Genomic DNA, 16345 nt, shown 5'->3' on the forward strand with positions numbered 1-16345 from the left:
AAGCATAACCGATGAACTACTTGCATAGATGAGATCATCAACGTATAAACTCACTATCAAGATGTCATCTCCTTCCTCCTTAACGAACAAGGTGTGCTCACAGTAGCACTTTGTGAATCCTTCTCTCATGAAATAACCTTCAATCCTGCTATACCAAGCTCTTGGTGCTTGTCTTAGACCATACAAAGCCTTCTTGAGTTTGTAGACCTTCTTACTGTCCTCCTTTGACTCAAAACCCTTAGGCTGCTCCACATACACATCTTCTCTCAACTCTCCATGTAAAAAGGCGCTTTTTACATCTAACTGATACACCACCCACTTCTTCTGAGCCGCCATTCCTAGAATCAGCCTGATAGTGTCCCATCTTGCCACAGGTGCAAACACCTCATGAAAATCTACACCCTGCGTCTGATGAAACCCTTTAGCCACCAGTCTAGCCTTGAACTTCTCCACTTCACCCTTCTCATTAAGCTTTGTTTTGAATACCCACTTAACTCCTACGATCTTCACACCTTCTGGTGGGCTGACAAGTTCCCAAGTATCATTCTCTTCTATCGAGATTATCTCCTTCTCCATAGCAGTTTTCCATCGATTGTGTTGTACTGCCTCGTCAAATGTTTCATCACCATCTTCCTCCATTTGCAGGCTCATTCCTTCACATTCGTAATCACTCATCCATACTGGCCTTTGTTTACTTCTACCAGTTCTGCCTTCTTGTGTTCTTGAGCCAGCACCTTGTGTTGATGGAGGAGGAGCCATTGAAGCTTCTCCAGTTTCATTCCCTGCTGCGTTTCCGTCACTTCCTGCTTCTTCCACTACTTCTTCAGTCTCAGTTGGATCGGGATTCACTTGCACTTCTTCTTCAGCGACTTCAATAAACTTGTTGTCTTCCACAGTCTCCTCCCAATCCCATCGCTTTGCTTCATCAAACTTCACATCTTTGGAGATTATGATCCTCTTGAGCACTGGATCATAGAGACGGTAGGCCTTGGATTCTTTACTCACTCCAAACATAACACACTTGATGCTCTTCTCATCAAGTTTGATACGTTTCTCATATGGTATTAATGCAAACGCGAAGCAGCCAAAGACTCGGAAGTGTTCTACTGATGGTTTGAACGTACTCCATTTCTCTGCAGGTGTAACTTCCTCAAGTATTGCCGTCGGACTCCTATTGAGAATGTGAACTGCATATTGCGCAGCTTCAGGCCAGAACCTCAGAGGCACTCCCATTCCAAACAACATGCACCTAACCATGTTCAAAACGCTTCTATTCTTCCTCTCTGCCACCCCGTTCTGTTGGGGTGTGTATGCTGCCGTTAGCTGACGTTTGATCCCCATCTCCACACAATAATTTTGGAAAGCTTTAGAGTTGAACTCCCCACCTCTGTCAGATCTCAAGCAAACTAGCATCTCTCCGCTTTCTCTCTCAGATGCCGTTTTGAAATCTTTGAAACTCTTAAAAGCCTCAGACTTCTCCACCAAGAAGAAACTCCAACACTTACGGCTGTAGTCATCAATAAAATTGATGATGTATCTCTTTCCACTCTCAGAGACAGGCGATATGGGTCCACATATATCGGTGTGAACAAGCTCCAGAACTCGACTAGCCTTCCATACACTCTGTTTTGGAATATTGGTGCGGATCTGCTTCCCCTTCATGCAGACTTCACATACAGCTCCAGTAGACTTTATCTTTGGCAGCCCCTTAACCATCTCTTTGTCTGCCAATGTCACCAAACTGGTTTGGTTTAGATGACCAAACCTGCAATGCCAAACTTCTCCAGTGTCCTCTATCGAGCTCATCAGGTTGTTTGTTTCTATCTCCACCGTTGGCTCTCTTATCTTCGCCAAGATCACAAACATCCTGTTTCTGGACATTGTGGAGCTCATGATCACCCTTCTTTGTTGCTTGTGCCACACTTCACACTTATCATCCTCAATAACAATCTTTAGACCCTTCTCTTGCAATTGCCCAACGCTCATAAGATTGTTTTTGAGTCCCGGTACAAAGTAAACAGAGGTGATCACTTGTACCAAACCTTTGATCTCAAGTCTTAGATTTCCTCTCCCTTCTACTTCCATTCTTCGATTGTCTCCGAGCTTGACATGTTGATGAAACGAGGTGTCTAAGCTCATGAACCACTCCTTAACACCACACATGTGGTTGCTACATCCAGAATCCAGGTACCACACGTGTTCCTCCTCATCCTTAACCAGATCGGTTTGAGCCATCAACAACAAGTCTTCCTCCAACTCTGCATAGTTGGCACTCTTCTCCCAACTAGGACACTCATTTTTGAAGTGTCCCATCTTGTGGCACTTGTAACACTCAATGTTATCTTTGTTGAAGCTTGAACTTCCTCTACCTCGTCCTCCTCTTCCTCCTCTGTATCCTCCTCTACCTTGGTGACCACCAAGATATCCTCCTCGGCCTCTACCTCCCTCCATTTTCAGAGCATGATCTTCTCTTATGTGTTTGCTCAGATTCTGCTCATGAACCAACAGCGAGCTCTGTAGCTCATCAACCGACATCTCAGTAATGTCCTTCGACTCCTCTATCGCACACACAACATAAGTATATTTCTCCACCAGTGTGCGTAATATCTTCTCAACTACCTTTGCATCAGGTATTTCTTCTCCCAAGTTCCTCATGTCGTTGGCCACCATCATCACTCTAGAGAAATACTCTGTGATAGAGTCATCCTCCTTCATCTCTAGAACCTCAAAGTTCCTTCGCAACCTCTGCAACAGAGAGCTCTGTACTCTCTTGTTCCCCTGATACTTGTTCTTCATTGACTCCCAGATATCCTTGGATGTGTCCTTCTTCATGATTGTCTTCAGTATCGTTTTGTCAATGGAGGCAAAGAGATAATTCTTCACCTTAAGGTCTTTAAGCGTTTGCTCTGCGATCTCCGTACGTTGTGCTCCGGTAAGGATCACGTTTCTCTCCGTTTGTGTGATTCCATTCTCGATGAGACCCCACCACTCCTTGGATCTCAGCAGATTCTCCATAAGCATTGCCCAATGCTCATAATCTCCATCAAACTTTGGGATCTTAAACTCCTTGTCACTCATTGTTTTCTCAACTCACTCACTCGCTTTTATCAGTTTGGATTAGTGGCTCTGATACCACTTGTTATCAAAGGATCAAGAATCAAACTGAATACTGCTTTTATAAATAAGTAAAAGCCAAAAGCGATACAAAACAGAACAACTAGAGATGGTCTTATATATGACCTTATGTTAAAACTGAAACTCCTAAAAGACTGCAACTACTCCTTGATCTCAGGGATCTTATTTGACTCTTTAATAACTCTAACAAACTCCTTAAGACTTAGACAAACAACGACACTTTCAGCTTCAAAGGAGACGGCTCAAGGCGCGGCTCAGTATACGAAAGAGACTGCCGAAGCTGGTAAAGACAAGACCGGTGGGTTCTTAAGCCAGACTGGTGAGCATGTGAAGCAGATGGCTATGGGTGCAGCTGATGCGGTGAAACACACTTTTGGGATGGCTACCGAGGAAGATGAAAGTCATCTTCCAGGCACAACTACTGGTACTACTCGGACCACTGATACTACTCATCAGACGTATCAGAGGAAGTGAGAATAACAAGAGAACTATGATTGTGTCTTTCTTTTGTTTCTATAATGTCACATGTTTGGTTTTTTGAGTTTTCTGTTGTGTCTTTGAGTTTTTGGTTCAGTTTCGTTTCTTTCGTTGTGACGGTGATTCTGGAGACTTCTAATTTCCAGCCAATAAGTTTAGAATTTGATCCTGTCACACCTTTTGTGTCGTCCAATTTGTATTTTTCTTATAATAAAAAGTTATCAATTCCATACCACGGTCGTCGTTCTTTTCACAGATTTGGATTGTATATCATGTGAAAGAGAACTCTGTTATGAAATTACATGAAAGGAGTCCCTGAATCTCCTCAGTGTGGGTTTAGCTCACTAGCCGTAAGATTTCTGCAACTATTTCGTAAGTTTTTCAATGTATTTTGTAATTATATATGGATATTGAAGCCATCAATCGATGCTAGAAACATTCTTGAAGATCAAGAGTTGAAAAACGCTGTGAAATCATTTTTGTCTTATCGTTCTTTTCATTGTGGTACCTTGTGATCTCAAGTTCGCTTGTACATTTATAGGAAGGTGAACTGGAGGAGAAGCTTGAGTTATGCTGACTGGTGAATAAAGTTATTATTTGCTTTTGTTTCTCTTCATAAGAATGCCTTTTGATGCACGGCAATAATGTCTCCAGAAGCTCAAAATCTTTGGATCTGGTATGATCAAGACCTTGATGTATTGAAGAGCCTTTATTTCATTATTCATAACCAAGAATCAAAGAGCAGAAAATCAAAAATAAATCACAAAACAGTCAAAAAATGAATACCGTATACCCCAAGAAACCCACCCATATTATATATATAATATATTCTACACATTGTATAAATAGCTAATTGATTTTTTTTGGAGTTCAGCGTGAACCATCAAGACCAAGCCTTGAGGTGAGCCAGTGAACGACCTCTTCCATTTCTTTAGGAACCGTGTAGTGACCAAGCCTACACAAAGAGACAATACACCTCACAATCTCAGACCACAAAACAGTAAATTATACTACTAGACAGATAACTTTGGTAGATACGTTATAACATGTACCCTTCATATGGCTTGAACACAACTTGTATGAATCCAGACATTGCAAGTGAATGCGCAGATTTTTCTCCAAACCTGTAAGGAACTACATCATCCGCTGCAATCAAAGAACATTTTAAGAAAAAAAAATCAGATTCTATCAGGTGATTTTTTATCTTGAACTTTATATTATTAGAATGATGTGTGCACATACAAGTTCCATGTGCAAGTATAACCGGTATCGATGCAGCACGCCTTGCAGCTTCATTAGAACTTTCTATTTTGCTACGTAAGCTCCTGCATTGTCATGTTACGTTAACAAACTATTGTCTTGGGTACTAACTAGTGACATTAATTAAGGGGATGAAAGTATACCTCCAACCAGGAAGCCAACCACTGAGACCAACAGTAGCTCGTAGGTTTATAGTATAAGGATGTCCTGTTCCATAACGTCCAAGAGCGTAGCACGTAGTTGAGTATAGAGCTATTGCTGCTCCCATACTGAAACCTCCTATCCCAACTTTGACTGAAACAAACGACCAAGAGCATGCATTTTCAAGTTAAGCTTGAGATTGTGATCATGAGTGTATATATATATACAGCTCTTAGTTGGCTTACCATATGTTGGCTCGGTTGATAAGAGGTTAGCAATATGAGCAGCTGAAGCATCTAATCCTTCGATATCATCATGAAGATCCTCAGAAATTTCACCCACGTCGAACCCTGACAAGCAAAAAAGTTTTGTTTCTATTATATAGCTACCCTCTCGGAGAGAATGTTTTTGTGACGTTTTGGAGAAGCTTAGAAGTTGAATGATCTTACAGGCAGTGCAAGGGAATCCACCTAGAAGCGAAACAGGACGCGAGGGAGCAGTTGGGCAAATCCATTTTATCTGTACATAGCCACATTCAATGAGAGTTCTCGGTAATACAGTAAATCACTTCCAAATGTGTTGTTTTCATGGATCCTTACGTTTGGAAGAGGCAGGCTCTCCAAGAGCTGAGACGAGCTGCAGAGAGAACAGAGACAAAGTAAGAAGTTGTTTGTCTCAGTAACATTTTCCTTTGGTATCTTTCATGTCATTTAGGCATTGTTTTCACAAATTTCTCTTTCTCTATGAGTTGGCTCAAGAAATGGGCACTGATCATAAGTGTAATGCAAGTGAAAGAGCATTATATTACCTTGAGCCATTGTCTCCAAGACCATGCAACCAAACAATAGTAGCTTGGTGCTTTCCTTTAGGCCTCACAACATAAGTCCTTCCAAACTCATATCCCCTTGAATTTCTACTACCTACAAAGATTTTGCTAGAAACCATATTCAAGAAGAGCAATCACAAAACAGAATTACTACAAGCACACAGTGTCAGTAAGACACTTCATAACTAAACACCAATCAACAGTAAAGATAGGGCAAATAAGAAGAAGACACAAACCGGAACCAATGTTTTGATGAGAATGGCTCATTGTTGTTTCACTACAATTTTGGAGTCTAATAATTTTCGGTAGAGAGTTTTTAGATGTTACAAACACACACAATGATGGGAAAATATAAGAGAATGTAAGAAGACGGACGTGTGTATTTATAGAGAACAACAGCTATACTATTAAGAGAAGCCCAGAGGAAGCATCCATGGAAATGCAAAAAGGAAATCAATTTCATTTTTCTTTCTTTATATATTTAAAACAAAGGAAATAAATCTTTTTGGGAACACAAGGAATCAAAATCAAAACCAGAGCAGAGCTAGCGGTGATAATACACATAGGAGAGAGAGATAAAAGAGAGAATCAATGCCTTGCGGGGCAGTAGAGGAAAATAAACTGCCGCGTAAACTTTCTCCGTTTTTTCTTTAAAATTTTAAATATTTAGCTTTCGCTTTTTAAATAATAACGTCATTAATTAACTATCTAATCTGTTATAAAACAAAATAACAAATATTAATAAAATTTTATATTTTTAAAAAAATTGTAAACATTAACTATTTTAAAATTCAAAAAAATCTTCTAAAACGTTATATGTATTTTTGATGGGAATATAACAAAAGTATATTACCATGAATATGAATATGACAAAAGTATATTACCATGAATATGATGGAACAAACACATGTTCAATCGTTTGTTTAATGAAAAAAAAGATTAAAGTGAGAAGATTTATGAATACTCCTGTATAATTAAAAAATAAAATAAAGAAGATTGATAAATACCGATTAACCAGAAAGCTTCAAAGTCTGAAACTTTCTGCTTGATGAGGACATTACACAATGGACAAAGATACTACATTTAGCGTTCTTGGATTTGTGAAATCTGAAAGCACTGAGTGTAATGATTTTCCCACCAAGTAATTATATATTTTCACACAAGAAACACTAATTTATATCTAGGGCACTTGTTACACATTTATGCCGACCAAAAAGAAAACATATGTACAGCAGTACAATACGTATATTAATGCATGCATGTCTGAACACGAGAGGTTCACTTCGTAGTGAGAGCAAGCTGTGTCGAAAACTAGAGAACGGTGCGATTTGTGTTAAGTAGAAACGGAATATTGAACTCCGGCGTTTTTTTCTCTTCATGATAGTTGTTTCTTTTTCATTTTTAAATTTTTTTTGTAACACTTTCATTTTTTTAAATTAAAATTAGACTTTTTGAGATTTATTAGAATATATTCGTCGGGATCTTTTCCGATACCACTGTCCTTGTAGTATTAGGTTTCTGCTTCGTATTTTCATTGTAAACATATAATAATATGAAACCAAAAGAAAAGACGTATCAAATAAATAATAACGTAACTGACGCTGTACTGAAATATTAACAACCTACTTAAGTTCCATTTTCGGTAATTCAAGTTAATTAATCTGGTCTCTAAGTTTTTAACCTTTGAGATAATAATTTAAGAAGAAAACGTTGAGAAAGAGAGACTAAAAACAGCTGCGTCGCTAGAGAATGCGGCCTAGATGTTAACCTCCACCGTTTTCTGGTCGCCGTGTTTATATACCTTTTACAGTATAAATAGGGAAAATGGAATGTAAAATGTAGGTGCATTGTATGAGTAGTTAGTTAGTGTTAAACCAATTAACGAACAAGGTTCGAGGAAAATCGATTTTTCGCTGATATATTAATTGAAGTCGTTTACGTCGCGATCAAACCGTCCAATATGAAAAAGACATCGAGCCATAAACAATAAAATGCGAATATATAGTAAGCAAAAAAGGCAAGAATGAATCTGATTCAAGAATTCTTACAAAAGTAAAACAACGGTTGTAAGTGTTTAGGCATCTTGACAACTTCCGATACCGAAATGTTGCGTTCTAAAAGTTTCAAAAACATTTTCAACTGTGTTACAACCAGCGGCATGTATGTATATTTATTCCAATAAAAAAATATAAAAATATTTAAAGAAAGTGAAGACAGAAAGCAAAACTCGGTGCCGGAGTCAGTGGTGGTGCTCATGGTCTTCATCACCGTGACCATCCGGAGGCCCACCAGGACCAACCACTTCCAGCTGCAAACATAAACTTAACCAATTCAATATTCATAAATGCAAAATTTTCATCGTACCTACCTATTAAAAGTTCCGTTTATTTACGAAAAATTGAAACGAGTTGTAAGCTTACCTCAAAGTACTGAGTGCAAACAGGGCATTCAAAAGACTTTCCTTTCTCCAGCCAGAACCACACAACGTCGTGTTCATCCTCTGCAAAGTACATCAGACCATATAGTCAACACTTTAATAGTCAACGATAACACTCATTCTTTTTTTTTTTGCCTCTAATCATCCGTTTTATGACAGTAGAGAGAGTGAGGAATGGATGAACGTACCGCCTTCGCCACCTGGGCATCCCACAATTCGCTTGTCATAGTAGGACTTCACAATAGCAGGAGCTTCCTAAGGTAAAACAAAATTTGGTATTTTAATATAAAGATGACAAAACTGTTATCAAATGGTAGCCAAACGGGAATTAATGCTTGCTTAGTCCAAATGAAAATGATAAAAAATGTCTCATATAACCCACCTATGAATTAAGGTATTCTTTAAAGAAATATTTAAAAGTGAGAGTTACAAGACAATAGAAATTAAACTAACCTTAGTTCCAAAAGGACCTTCAGGGAAGTCGATATCAAGCAGCCTCCTTCCCTATCCCCAAGAAAGAAAAAAACAATGACAAGGAGCGTGTTAACAAACCAGAAACACATTAAAAGTTACAGTGAAACACATTTGCACCAATACTATATGTTAAAAAATGCATCAGAGACTCAAAGATTAGGAATCACCTCGAGTTCAGCTTCAAGCTCTTCCTTCTCATGACCAGTAGCGATGGGCATTACATCCTCCACCTTCTTCTCTACTACTACAGATTCCAATACATATATCAGATATGAGTATATTATTAAACCAATCTAGTTGGTTCGTTTTGGCAACGCATTAATCATCTCACAGACCAATACTCCAAATCTAACGGCACAGGTATGCTGGGAAGATAACAGCGAAAATATACAACGACAACGAGAACCAAATCTAAATCTAGATCTAGAAAACTGTAGCAACGACGTGTCACCTGGTTCGGAGCTGAAATGGCGAGGGATGACGGAACAAGCGGCTGATAGATTGGCAGCGAGGTAGAAGCCAGCGGGTCTCGCGGTGGCGGCTATCGATCGACAAGGAGGAGGAGAAGCAGCGGCTAGGGTTTTGAGACCGGAGGAGACGATTCTTCTCCACATGGTGTGACGAAACGATGGATGGACTCTGAGACAGATTCTGATGCGAATAGAGATTCTAATCAACTCGTACGTGTGAGAAAGCTAGGCACGTGCCCAATCGCTTCTACATTCTATGCAAATTCTAGCGGAAATGGTGCAGTAGCCAGGGTTCGAACACGCGAAAGATGTGTCAGCTTTTGATCCTAAAGATAATTGTCTCAGTTTGACTTGTTAATGGAGTTGAACGATGGAAGCATGAGAATAAATGACAAATTCTCGACAATTACAAGTTTTGGCAAAGCAAAAGTAGTTTTCGAATTGAGATGGTTTTCGAATGACAATCTATACAAATCACATGAAATGTTGTGGCACAGTATAGATTGGTTCATATACGAGTAAAGAGGGGGTATGAACATTCATTCTGCTAAAAAGGCAAGACCGATTCAGATTCAAGAGTTGTTACAAAAGGGGAAACCACGGTCATAAGAGTTTTGGCATTTTATAAACTCCGATGCCTGAGTGTTGTTTCAAAAGGATCCAAAAACATTTGTTTATTCCAACAAAGAAATGTGGAACATTTGAAAGAAAAAAAAAAAACTCAAAACAAAATATTTGTCTCTCAGTGATGGTGCTCATCGTCTTCATCACCGTGACCATCGGGAGGACCACCAGGACCAACCACTTCCAGCTGCAACACATACATTTTAACCAAATCATTATTGGGAAAGATCAACGAGTTCTTGCTCTTTGTCATTTTACTAATTCTTCTGACATGTGTCTATGATACGAGACTCTATTCGATTTGTTTACAATTTAGAGCATCTTAAACGAGATTTAACTTACCTCGAAGTACTGAGTGCAAACCGGACATTCAAAAGACTTTCCTTTCTCCAGCCAGAACCACACAACATCGTGCTCCTCCTCTGCAGTTTTCACCAGTAATAAAGATCAGAAAATATAACTGGTTTGTTAGATACATGTAGAAACTTAAGAGTGTATGCCATAAAGAGAAGACGAGGTGAGCTTACCGCCTTCACCACCAGGGCATCCCACAATCCGCTTGTCATAGTAGGACTTCACAATAGCAGGAGCTTCCTAAGGTAAACACAATTTGGTGTCAAATAAGATGACAATATTATTAACAAAAGCTAGTCAAACAAGAATGAACGCGGCTCACTCGAGAGATACAATGACATGAGAAAATGAAAAAAAAAAAATCAAATGTCTCTATTGTGTTATACAGCATGAAAAATTCAGCACTCATACAGCCATGCAGAAAACGAATACTTAAGAAAGCTAAGAAATGAACTTTCATGATCTATAGACAAACTTGCACATGAATATGCAAATTTTCATCATCATCAGTTGGCATAAGCCGATAAGCGTCATAGACAGTGGACCATGGTAAACTAACAAACGCAACTTAGAGACTTATTGAACTCACTAAACCCCGTATACAAATCAAATAAAAAAAATAGAGTTTGGAAACTATAGTTACACTGTTCACATAAAAAAAAATCTTGAAAATAAGACCAAAGTAAAATCAAGAGAGTTCGGTGTGACAATTATACAAACTAACCTTAGTTCCAAAAGGACCTTCGGGGAAGTCAATGTCAAGCAGCCTCCTCCCCTGCCCCAAAGAAAACAATGAAAAAATAGTTAAACTTGATTTCCTCAACAGAAGAGTACAATCAATCAGAAACATACACTAACGCCAAAAGTTCATTGATGGGTAACAACATGATCACACAGGTGAAGTTACAAACACATTTGTATCACGGAGTCATACTCATACCTCGAGTTCAGCTTCAAGCTCTTCCTTCTCATGACCAGTGGCAATGGGCATTACATCCTCCACCTTCTTCGTTGCAGGGGTGGTCCCTACTGAAAATTTAAAAGGGTAATAACAGTCTTTTCACCACCCTCTATACACTCTAAATCCGTAGAATTTGGTACTGAATCAATCAACCATACATGGAATCCAAAACCGAGATCTGAAAGTCGAAACAAACTATAAGCAAGATTGATCTCACCTGGTTCCGAGCTGAAATGACGAGTGATGAAGGAGGCGGAAGATCGACCGGCAGTGAGGTAGAAGCCGACGGGTCTGGCGGAGCCGGCTATCCATCGACGAGAAGGCGAAGCGACGGCCACATCGGCAGCTAGAGTTTTGAGACCGGAAGAGACGATTCTTCTCCACATCGTGATTGGTGAATCGGAGTAGAGAGACTGATTAGGTTGTGATCTCAGGTCAAACCTCCTACGATTAGCCAAACCTCTCTTCACCGGTTCGCACGTGAGAAACTATTACACACGTGTCAAACTAAACGTTTCACAGGTTGTGATAATATGATTATTGGACTTTTATCTGTGATTGTCGATATCAGGTTAACACCTAAAGCCCATGTAAATCCAATACGTCATGCTTCATTAACTCATCGAAGATGCAAATAATCATTTTGTATGCATCTTTTATGTTACGAGCAGTGGCGGAGCCAGACCACACGTCTAGGAGGGTCAAATTTTAATGATTACCATATCTTGTATGGGTTAATAAACTAAAAATTGCAATATTTTCAGTTTTTTACTTAAATATAACTAAGAAAAATTTTAACATAAAAATTCATCTGGGTCAAGTGACCCATGTGCCAAAGAGGTGGCTCCGCCACTGGTTACGAGTGGAGATATTTTGTTGATGAAGAAATAGTTGATATCATCAACAGTTAGTTCCTACTAATACGAATTGTAGATCGACAACTTATGCAAAAGTTCTTATTACAAAACACTCTCATTTTCTATGAAAATTGATGGAATAAAATATACAATGAATACAGACGTCTACTTGGACATAGTCAATATGAAAATCCAAAAATAAATATCGCCAAGATAAATAGAAAAGCGAAAAGTGCAACAGATGGAGACATTGCACAATTGGCAAAAACGCTCTCTTCTCAGCTCCACGCCTTCAATCTTATCCACATATACTATAGAAACAATAATACTCCAATGTGCTCACCTCCACCCTAACTATCGTGGTGCAAATCGCTTTCAACGCTGCACATTCTTCCCAACAATACCCCTCCGTTGCGCCAACCCCCACACTATAAATACCTAATCTATTTTAACTAAATTTAATAACCCAATCCACGTTCTTTATCTTCTTCTCCCCCAAATAAATAATACCACTTTTCAGTCTTTACGTTTTGCTAATTTCTCTCGCGATCCATTACAATGGCTACAATCATCTCCTGCTCCGCTCTCCCTTCGATCCGTGCATCTTCCGGATCCATCAGAAAACCCGATCCGACCGGAAAGAAACCCGGTTCATGGTGGGCTCCTCTTTTCGGCTGGTCATCGGAACCTGATTACGTCGTGGATAACAGCAACAGCTCCAGCTCCTCAGCGAATCGGGAATCAGATCTGGATCAGAGGACTACGCGGAGGTGTCTCACGGAGGAGAAGGCTAAGCAACTGCGAATGAAAATCGCCCAAGTCTCCACGTTCCACGAAGTCATGTATCATTCCGCCATCGCGTCACGCCTCGCGTCTGACGTGTCCGTTCGGATCAACGAATAACCCGGATCGGGTCACGGGTTCTCTAATCGTTATACATACATAAATAATAATAGTCCCATCCAACTAAAATGTTGTTTTTCGATCGATGATACTCAAAAACCGTTGGATTGTGTATCGTCGTTTGTGTTTGTACGGTCTAGATCGTGCTTGATGTTGTTTCTTGTCAACCGTTGGATTCTCAATTAGTTTAGCTTTATTTCAACAATTATACAGTACTGATATACGTTGACAAAAAAATCCCTATATACTAAAGCGCAAGTCGCCTAACGAATAAAATTATGACAAAGTAGAAATTGTTTTAAAATTTAAATTAAAAAATGGAAATACAAATAACCTTTTAAAGAAAACCATTTATCTTTCCAAATAACTGAACTCTATTGTATTTTCCATAAAAATAAAATAAAAATCTATAATATTTCTCCCACTACTTCATAATCTTAAAATCTATAAACCGTTAGCTTTTCTTTTTATAAGATTTTGACTCACGAATCACCATGCTATAGATTCTTCTCAACATGCAGTCACTCCATTGAATTCTAGGAGTACGAGAGTTTGATGAAATTCCAATTTCTAACAAGACAAGTAAATGATTTCTAAGGTTTGTATCAACACTGTCAATAATGGAGTTCTATGTCTAGGTTGACATAGCCTCTGGCCAAAAACATCTTTCGAAGTGGCAGATGAAAGTTAAATCCAGGTTAGTGATACTAAATAGTATGTCAAGTTGATTTTTTCTTTCCATTTTCTTTTTTGTATGTTGGAAAAAACTATACATTTATGCAATATTATGATGAAAAGATAAACGTCATAAATGTGTTAAAAATGTAAATGTCATAAATTAGGTCACTACCGTTTTAAAAACTAACTAGAGTAATTTTCGATATGCTTGATAATGTTTTTTGGTTGCAGTGGTGATAATTTGAGAAAGGAAAGTAGGAAGGTCACTTTAAGGATTTATAAGACCTCCTAACAAATTTCAGAAGCAACACAAGAGAAGAAAAAAAATGTGGTGATAACTAGAATGAAAAAAAAAGTGGGATGTAAATGGTAGATGAAACGTGAAGGATTCTCATGTCTACTTTCTAGATGAAGGACCTTATCTCAGGTTAGTTTTTTTTTTTGCGATCTCAGGTTTAGTTTTTCTTATTTTATATATGTTTTAAATTGTATAGAAATATTATTTTTGTTTACTTTAGGAATAGCAGACACATTTGTTTTTATTTTTTTATGTAATGTTACCTAATTTTGCAATATACAACCAGAAATGAAGAAAGATAAATACACATAGAAAAGAACTAGAAACTACAAGAAATAACGTCAGTTATTCTACAAAAGTATAATTAACATCTTTTTTTTTGTTTTGTTACAAGAGCCTGAAATTCATATCATATAGTAATATTTTTTTGGTTTGGGAAAAAGAGAAATCAATATTTTACTTTTATATTTTGGGTATATACTGAAGTGTTGTAAATAACGGTAAATTTTTATATTTTTAAAATTATCACTAATAACCCTCTAACTAATATTTCTTTTTGTTGTAAATTTTACACATATTTTATATTTTAAAAATACAATACCCGTGCATAGCACGGGAAAATACTAGTATAGTACTAATTTGGAAGTTTAAGACAAGATACACGTTAGGTTTACACGTGTGTTATCTTTTTTTTTTTCTTTTTCCTTTAGAAAAATGATCTGTATTTTTTTTTAAATGATCTGTATTCATTAATTACTAATTACTAATTAGTGTAGACGGCCCCGGGCTCGTAAATTAGTGTATAACTAGTATTATCACTCCGTGCTATGCACGGGAAAACTTTTTTTTTGCATTTAAAATTATTTTTAAAAAAAGTTGCAGCAGATTTATTTTATGTATTTTTTTTTGTCAAAACTGAACCTATTAGACATATTTTTCCTGGAACTGCATACCACTTAGAAATATCATATTTAATCCATTCAGGTTTATTTGTATTTGTTTGGTAATTAAGTATTCCTTTTTACTTAAAATTAATATAATAAAAACAATGAAACTAAACATGTATGTAAAATAGTTAACTTTTATATAATAGACCTACAAAAGTTTGTAAGATAATACTCTTCTGTAAGAAACATAGATATGTAAATTGTCAAACCATGACAAACAAAATTGTAAATACCCAGAATCTTCATAGCTGTTGATACTCTTTTCTCTCGGTAAAGTAGTTATCACATCAATTATTGTTAGTCATGGATATGATTTCTTCAAAGCAACAAAAATCAAAACGGAGATTCTAGTAACATAGGAGAGAGAATCAGAGACTAACTAAGGATACCACTTGTTTGGTTATGCTCTTGTTCTATGTTTGATGCAGAAAAGACTCATTGTTTTGTTTTGTTTTTTTTTGTTTTTTTTTTTCTTCCCTATCCATTTCTGTTTTTTGTTAATGCAGAAGCAAGGCAAGTAGTTTCATAACGTTTTGAAAAAGAACAGATTAATAAATATCCATTTTGTAGATAATAGGGTTGAAGTGCGTACCGTACCTTAGTTTGTGCGAACCTTTGAGTTCTCATTCTTTTTATTGAAAAAATGTTTCGAAACAGAAGCATAACCAAGTACCGTTTTCTCTGAAATGAACATTTAAAAGATATTAATTAAAAATCAGTTTCCTGAATCTGTATTGAAAATAATCATTTGTAAGGTTGAATGGAGTTTGTTTCTGAACAGAGTACTAAGAACTCGACAGAAAGAGAATGAAGCTGCGAAGAAGAGAGTAAAATCTAAGATAGAAGACAGAAGAGGTTCACAGAAAAAAAATAGAAGAGTAAAATAAATAAGATTAAAAGGTAAATGGAAGACAAGTTTCTGATCGTGATTTTATCTTGAACATGTGGGTGATTATGTGAGAAAAATTAGGACTTTAAGTTTAAAAAAAGTCGGTATCAGAAATTTTTTTAAGAGGCATTATTTGTATTTTAAAAAAATAAATTTCATGTGTCAAAATTTTGTTGGATAGGTGACTTGTGATTTAGTATATACTAGATTTTGACCCGCGCTTCGAAAGCGCGGGTATTATTTTTTACTTTTATGAAATATATTATTTGTTTGTAATTATTGAACATATTTATTTTAGTAAAACTTTCTTTATAATAAATTTGACACACATAGTGTCTCTGGTAAACTATGTGTTTTTCTGACTTTGTTTTATTCCCTCTCCAATCAACATATCGAAGCGCATATATTATTTTTTACTTTTATGAAATATATTATTTGTTTGTAATTATTGAATGTATTTATCTTAGTAAAAATTTCTTTATAATAAATTTGACATATAGAATGTCTCTGGTAAACTATGTATTTCTCTGGCTTTATTTTATTCCCTCTCCAATCAACATATTTATTTGGCTTGTTGTTAAAATAAATGATTTTAGAATGCAACTGTTTACTTT

At 37.0% G+C, this 16345-nt stretch overlaps 4 protein-coding genes across 6 annotated transcripts; 1 reads left to right on the forward strand and 3 right to left on the reverse strand.

The window, feature by feature from the left end:
* Positions 1 to 3616: 3616 nt before the first annotated feature.
* Positions 3617 to 6121, reverse strand: LOC130512906 (uncharacterized). Its single transcript, XM_057011381.1, has 9 exons — positions 6076 to 6121; positions 5822 to 5933; positions 5613 to 5649; positions 5463 to 5532; positions 5259 to 5363; positions 5016 to 5166; positions 4855 to 4937; positions 4665 to 4758; positions 3617 to 4567 (listed from the first exon to the last, which is right to left on the reverse strand). The coding sequence occupies exons 1-9, from the start codon at positions 6104 to 6106 to the stop codon at positions 4483 to 4485; spliced, it is 768 nt and encodes a 255-aa protein (XP_056867361.1). The 5' UTR covers positions 6107 to 6121; the 3' UTR covers positions 3617 to 4482.
* A 1723-nt stretch (positions 6122 to 7844) lies between these two features.
* Positions 7845 to 9415, reverse strand: LOC130495094 (cytochrome c oxidase subunit 5b-1, mitochondrial-like). 2 transcript variants are annotated; one of them, XM_056986166.1, is made up of 6 exons: positions 9202 to 9415; positions 8918 to 8991; positions 8730 to 8780; positions 8465 to 8531; positions 8260 to 8339; positions 7845 to 8147 (listed from the first exon to the last, which is right to left on the reverse strand). In XM_056986166.1, the coding sequence occupies exons 1-6, from the start codon at positions 9362 to 9364 to the stop codon at positions 8079 to 8081; spliced, it is 504 nt and encodes a 167-aa protein (XP_056842146.1). In that variant the 5' UTR covers positions 9365 to 9415; the 3' UTR covers positions 7845 to 8078. The 2 variants fall into 2 exon arrangements, with proteins under 2 accessions (XP_056842146.1, XP_056842145.1); XM_056986165.1 differs by having other exon boundaries at positions 8918 to 8994; positions 9202 to 9414.
* A 328-nt stretch (positions 9416 to 9743) lies between these two features.
* Positions 9744 to 11698, reverse strand: LOC108861377 (cytochrome c oxidase subunit 5b-1, mitochondrial). Of its 2 annotated transcripts, none has more exons than XM_056986164.1 (6): positions 11377 to 11698; positions 11139 to 11224; positions 10923 to 10973; positions 10372 to 10438; positions 10187 to 10266; positions 9744 to 10031 (listed from the first exon to the last, which is right to left on the reverse strand). In XM_056986164.1, exons 1-6 carry the CDS (start codon positions 11543 to 11545, stop codon positions 9963 to 9965), a joined length of 522 nt encoding a protein of 173 aa, XP_056842144.1. In that variant the 5' UTR covers positions 11546 to 11698; the 3' UTR covers positions 9744 to 9962. The 2 variants fall into 2 exon arrangements, with proteins under 2 accessions (XP_056842144.1, XP_056842143.1); XM_056986163.1 differs by having other exon boundaries at positions 11139 to 11227; positions 11377 to 11687.
* Positions 11699 to 12469: 771 nt separating this feature from the next.
* Positions 12470 to 13124, forward strand: LOC108859671 (uncharacterized). The gene has a single exon (XM_018633578.2). It carries the CDS (start codon positions 12575 to 12577, stop codon positions 12917 to 12919), a length of 345 nt encoding a protein of 114 aa, XP_018489080.1. The 5' UTR covers positions 12470 to 12574; the 3' UTR covers positions 12920 to 13124.
* Positions 13125 to 16345: the final 3221 nt, after the last annotated feature.

This window comes from Raphanus sativus, chromosome 5, assembly GCF_000801105.2.
Source record: "Raphanus sativus cultivar WK10039 chromosome 5, ASM80110v3, whole genome shotgun sequence".
Lineage (NCBI taxonomy): Eukaryota > Viridiplantae > Streptophyta > Magnoliopsida > Brassicales > Brassicaceae > Raphanus > Raphanus sativus.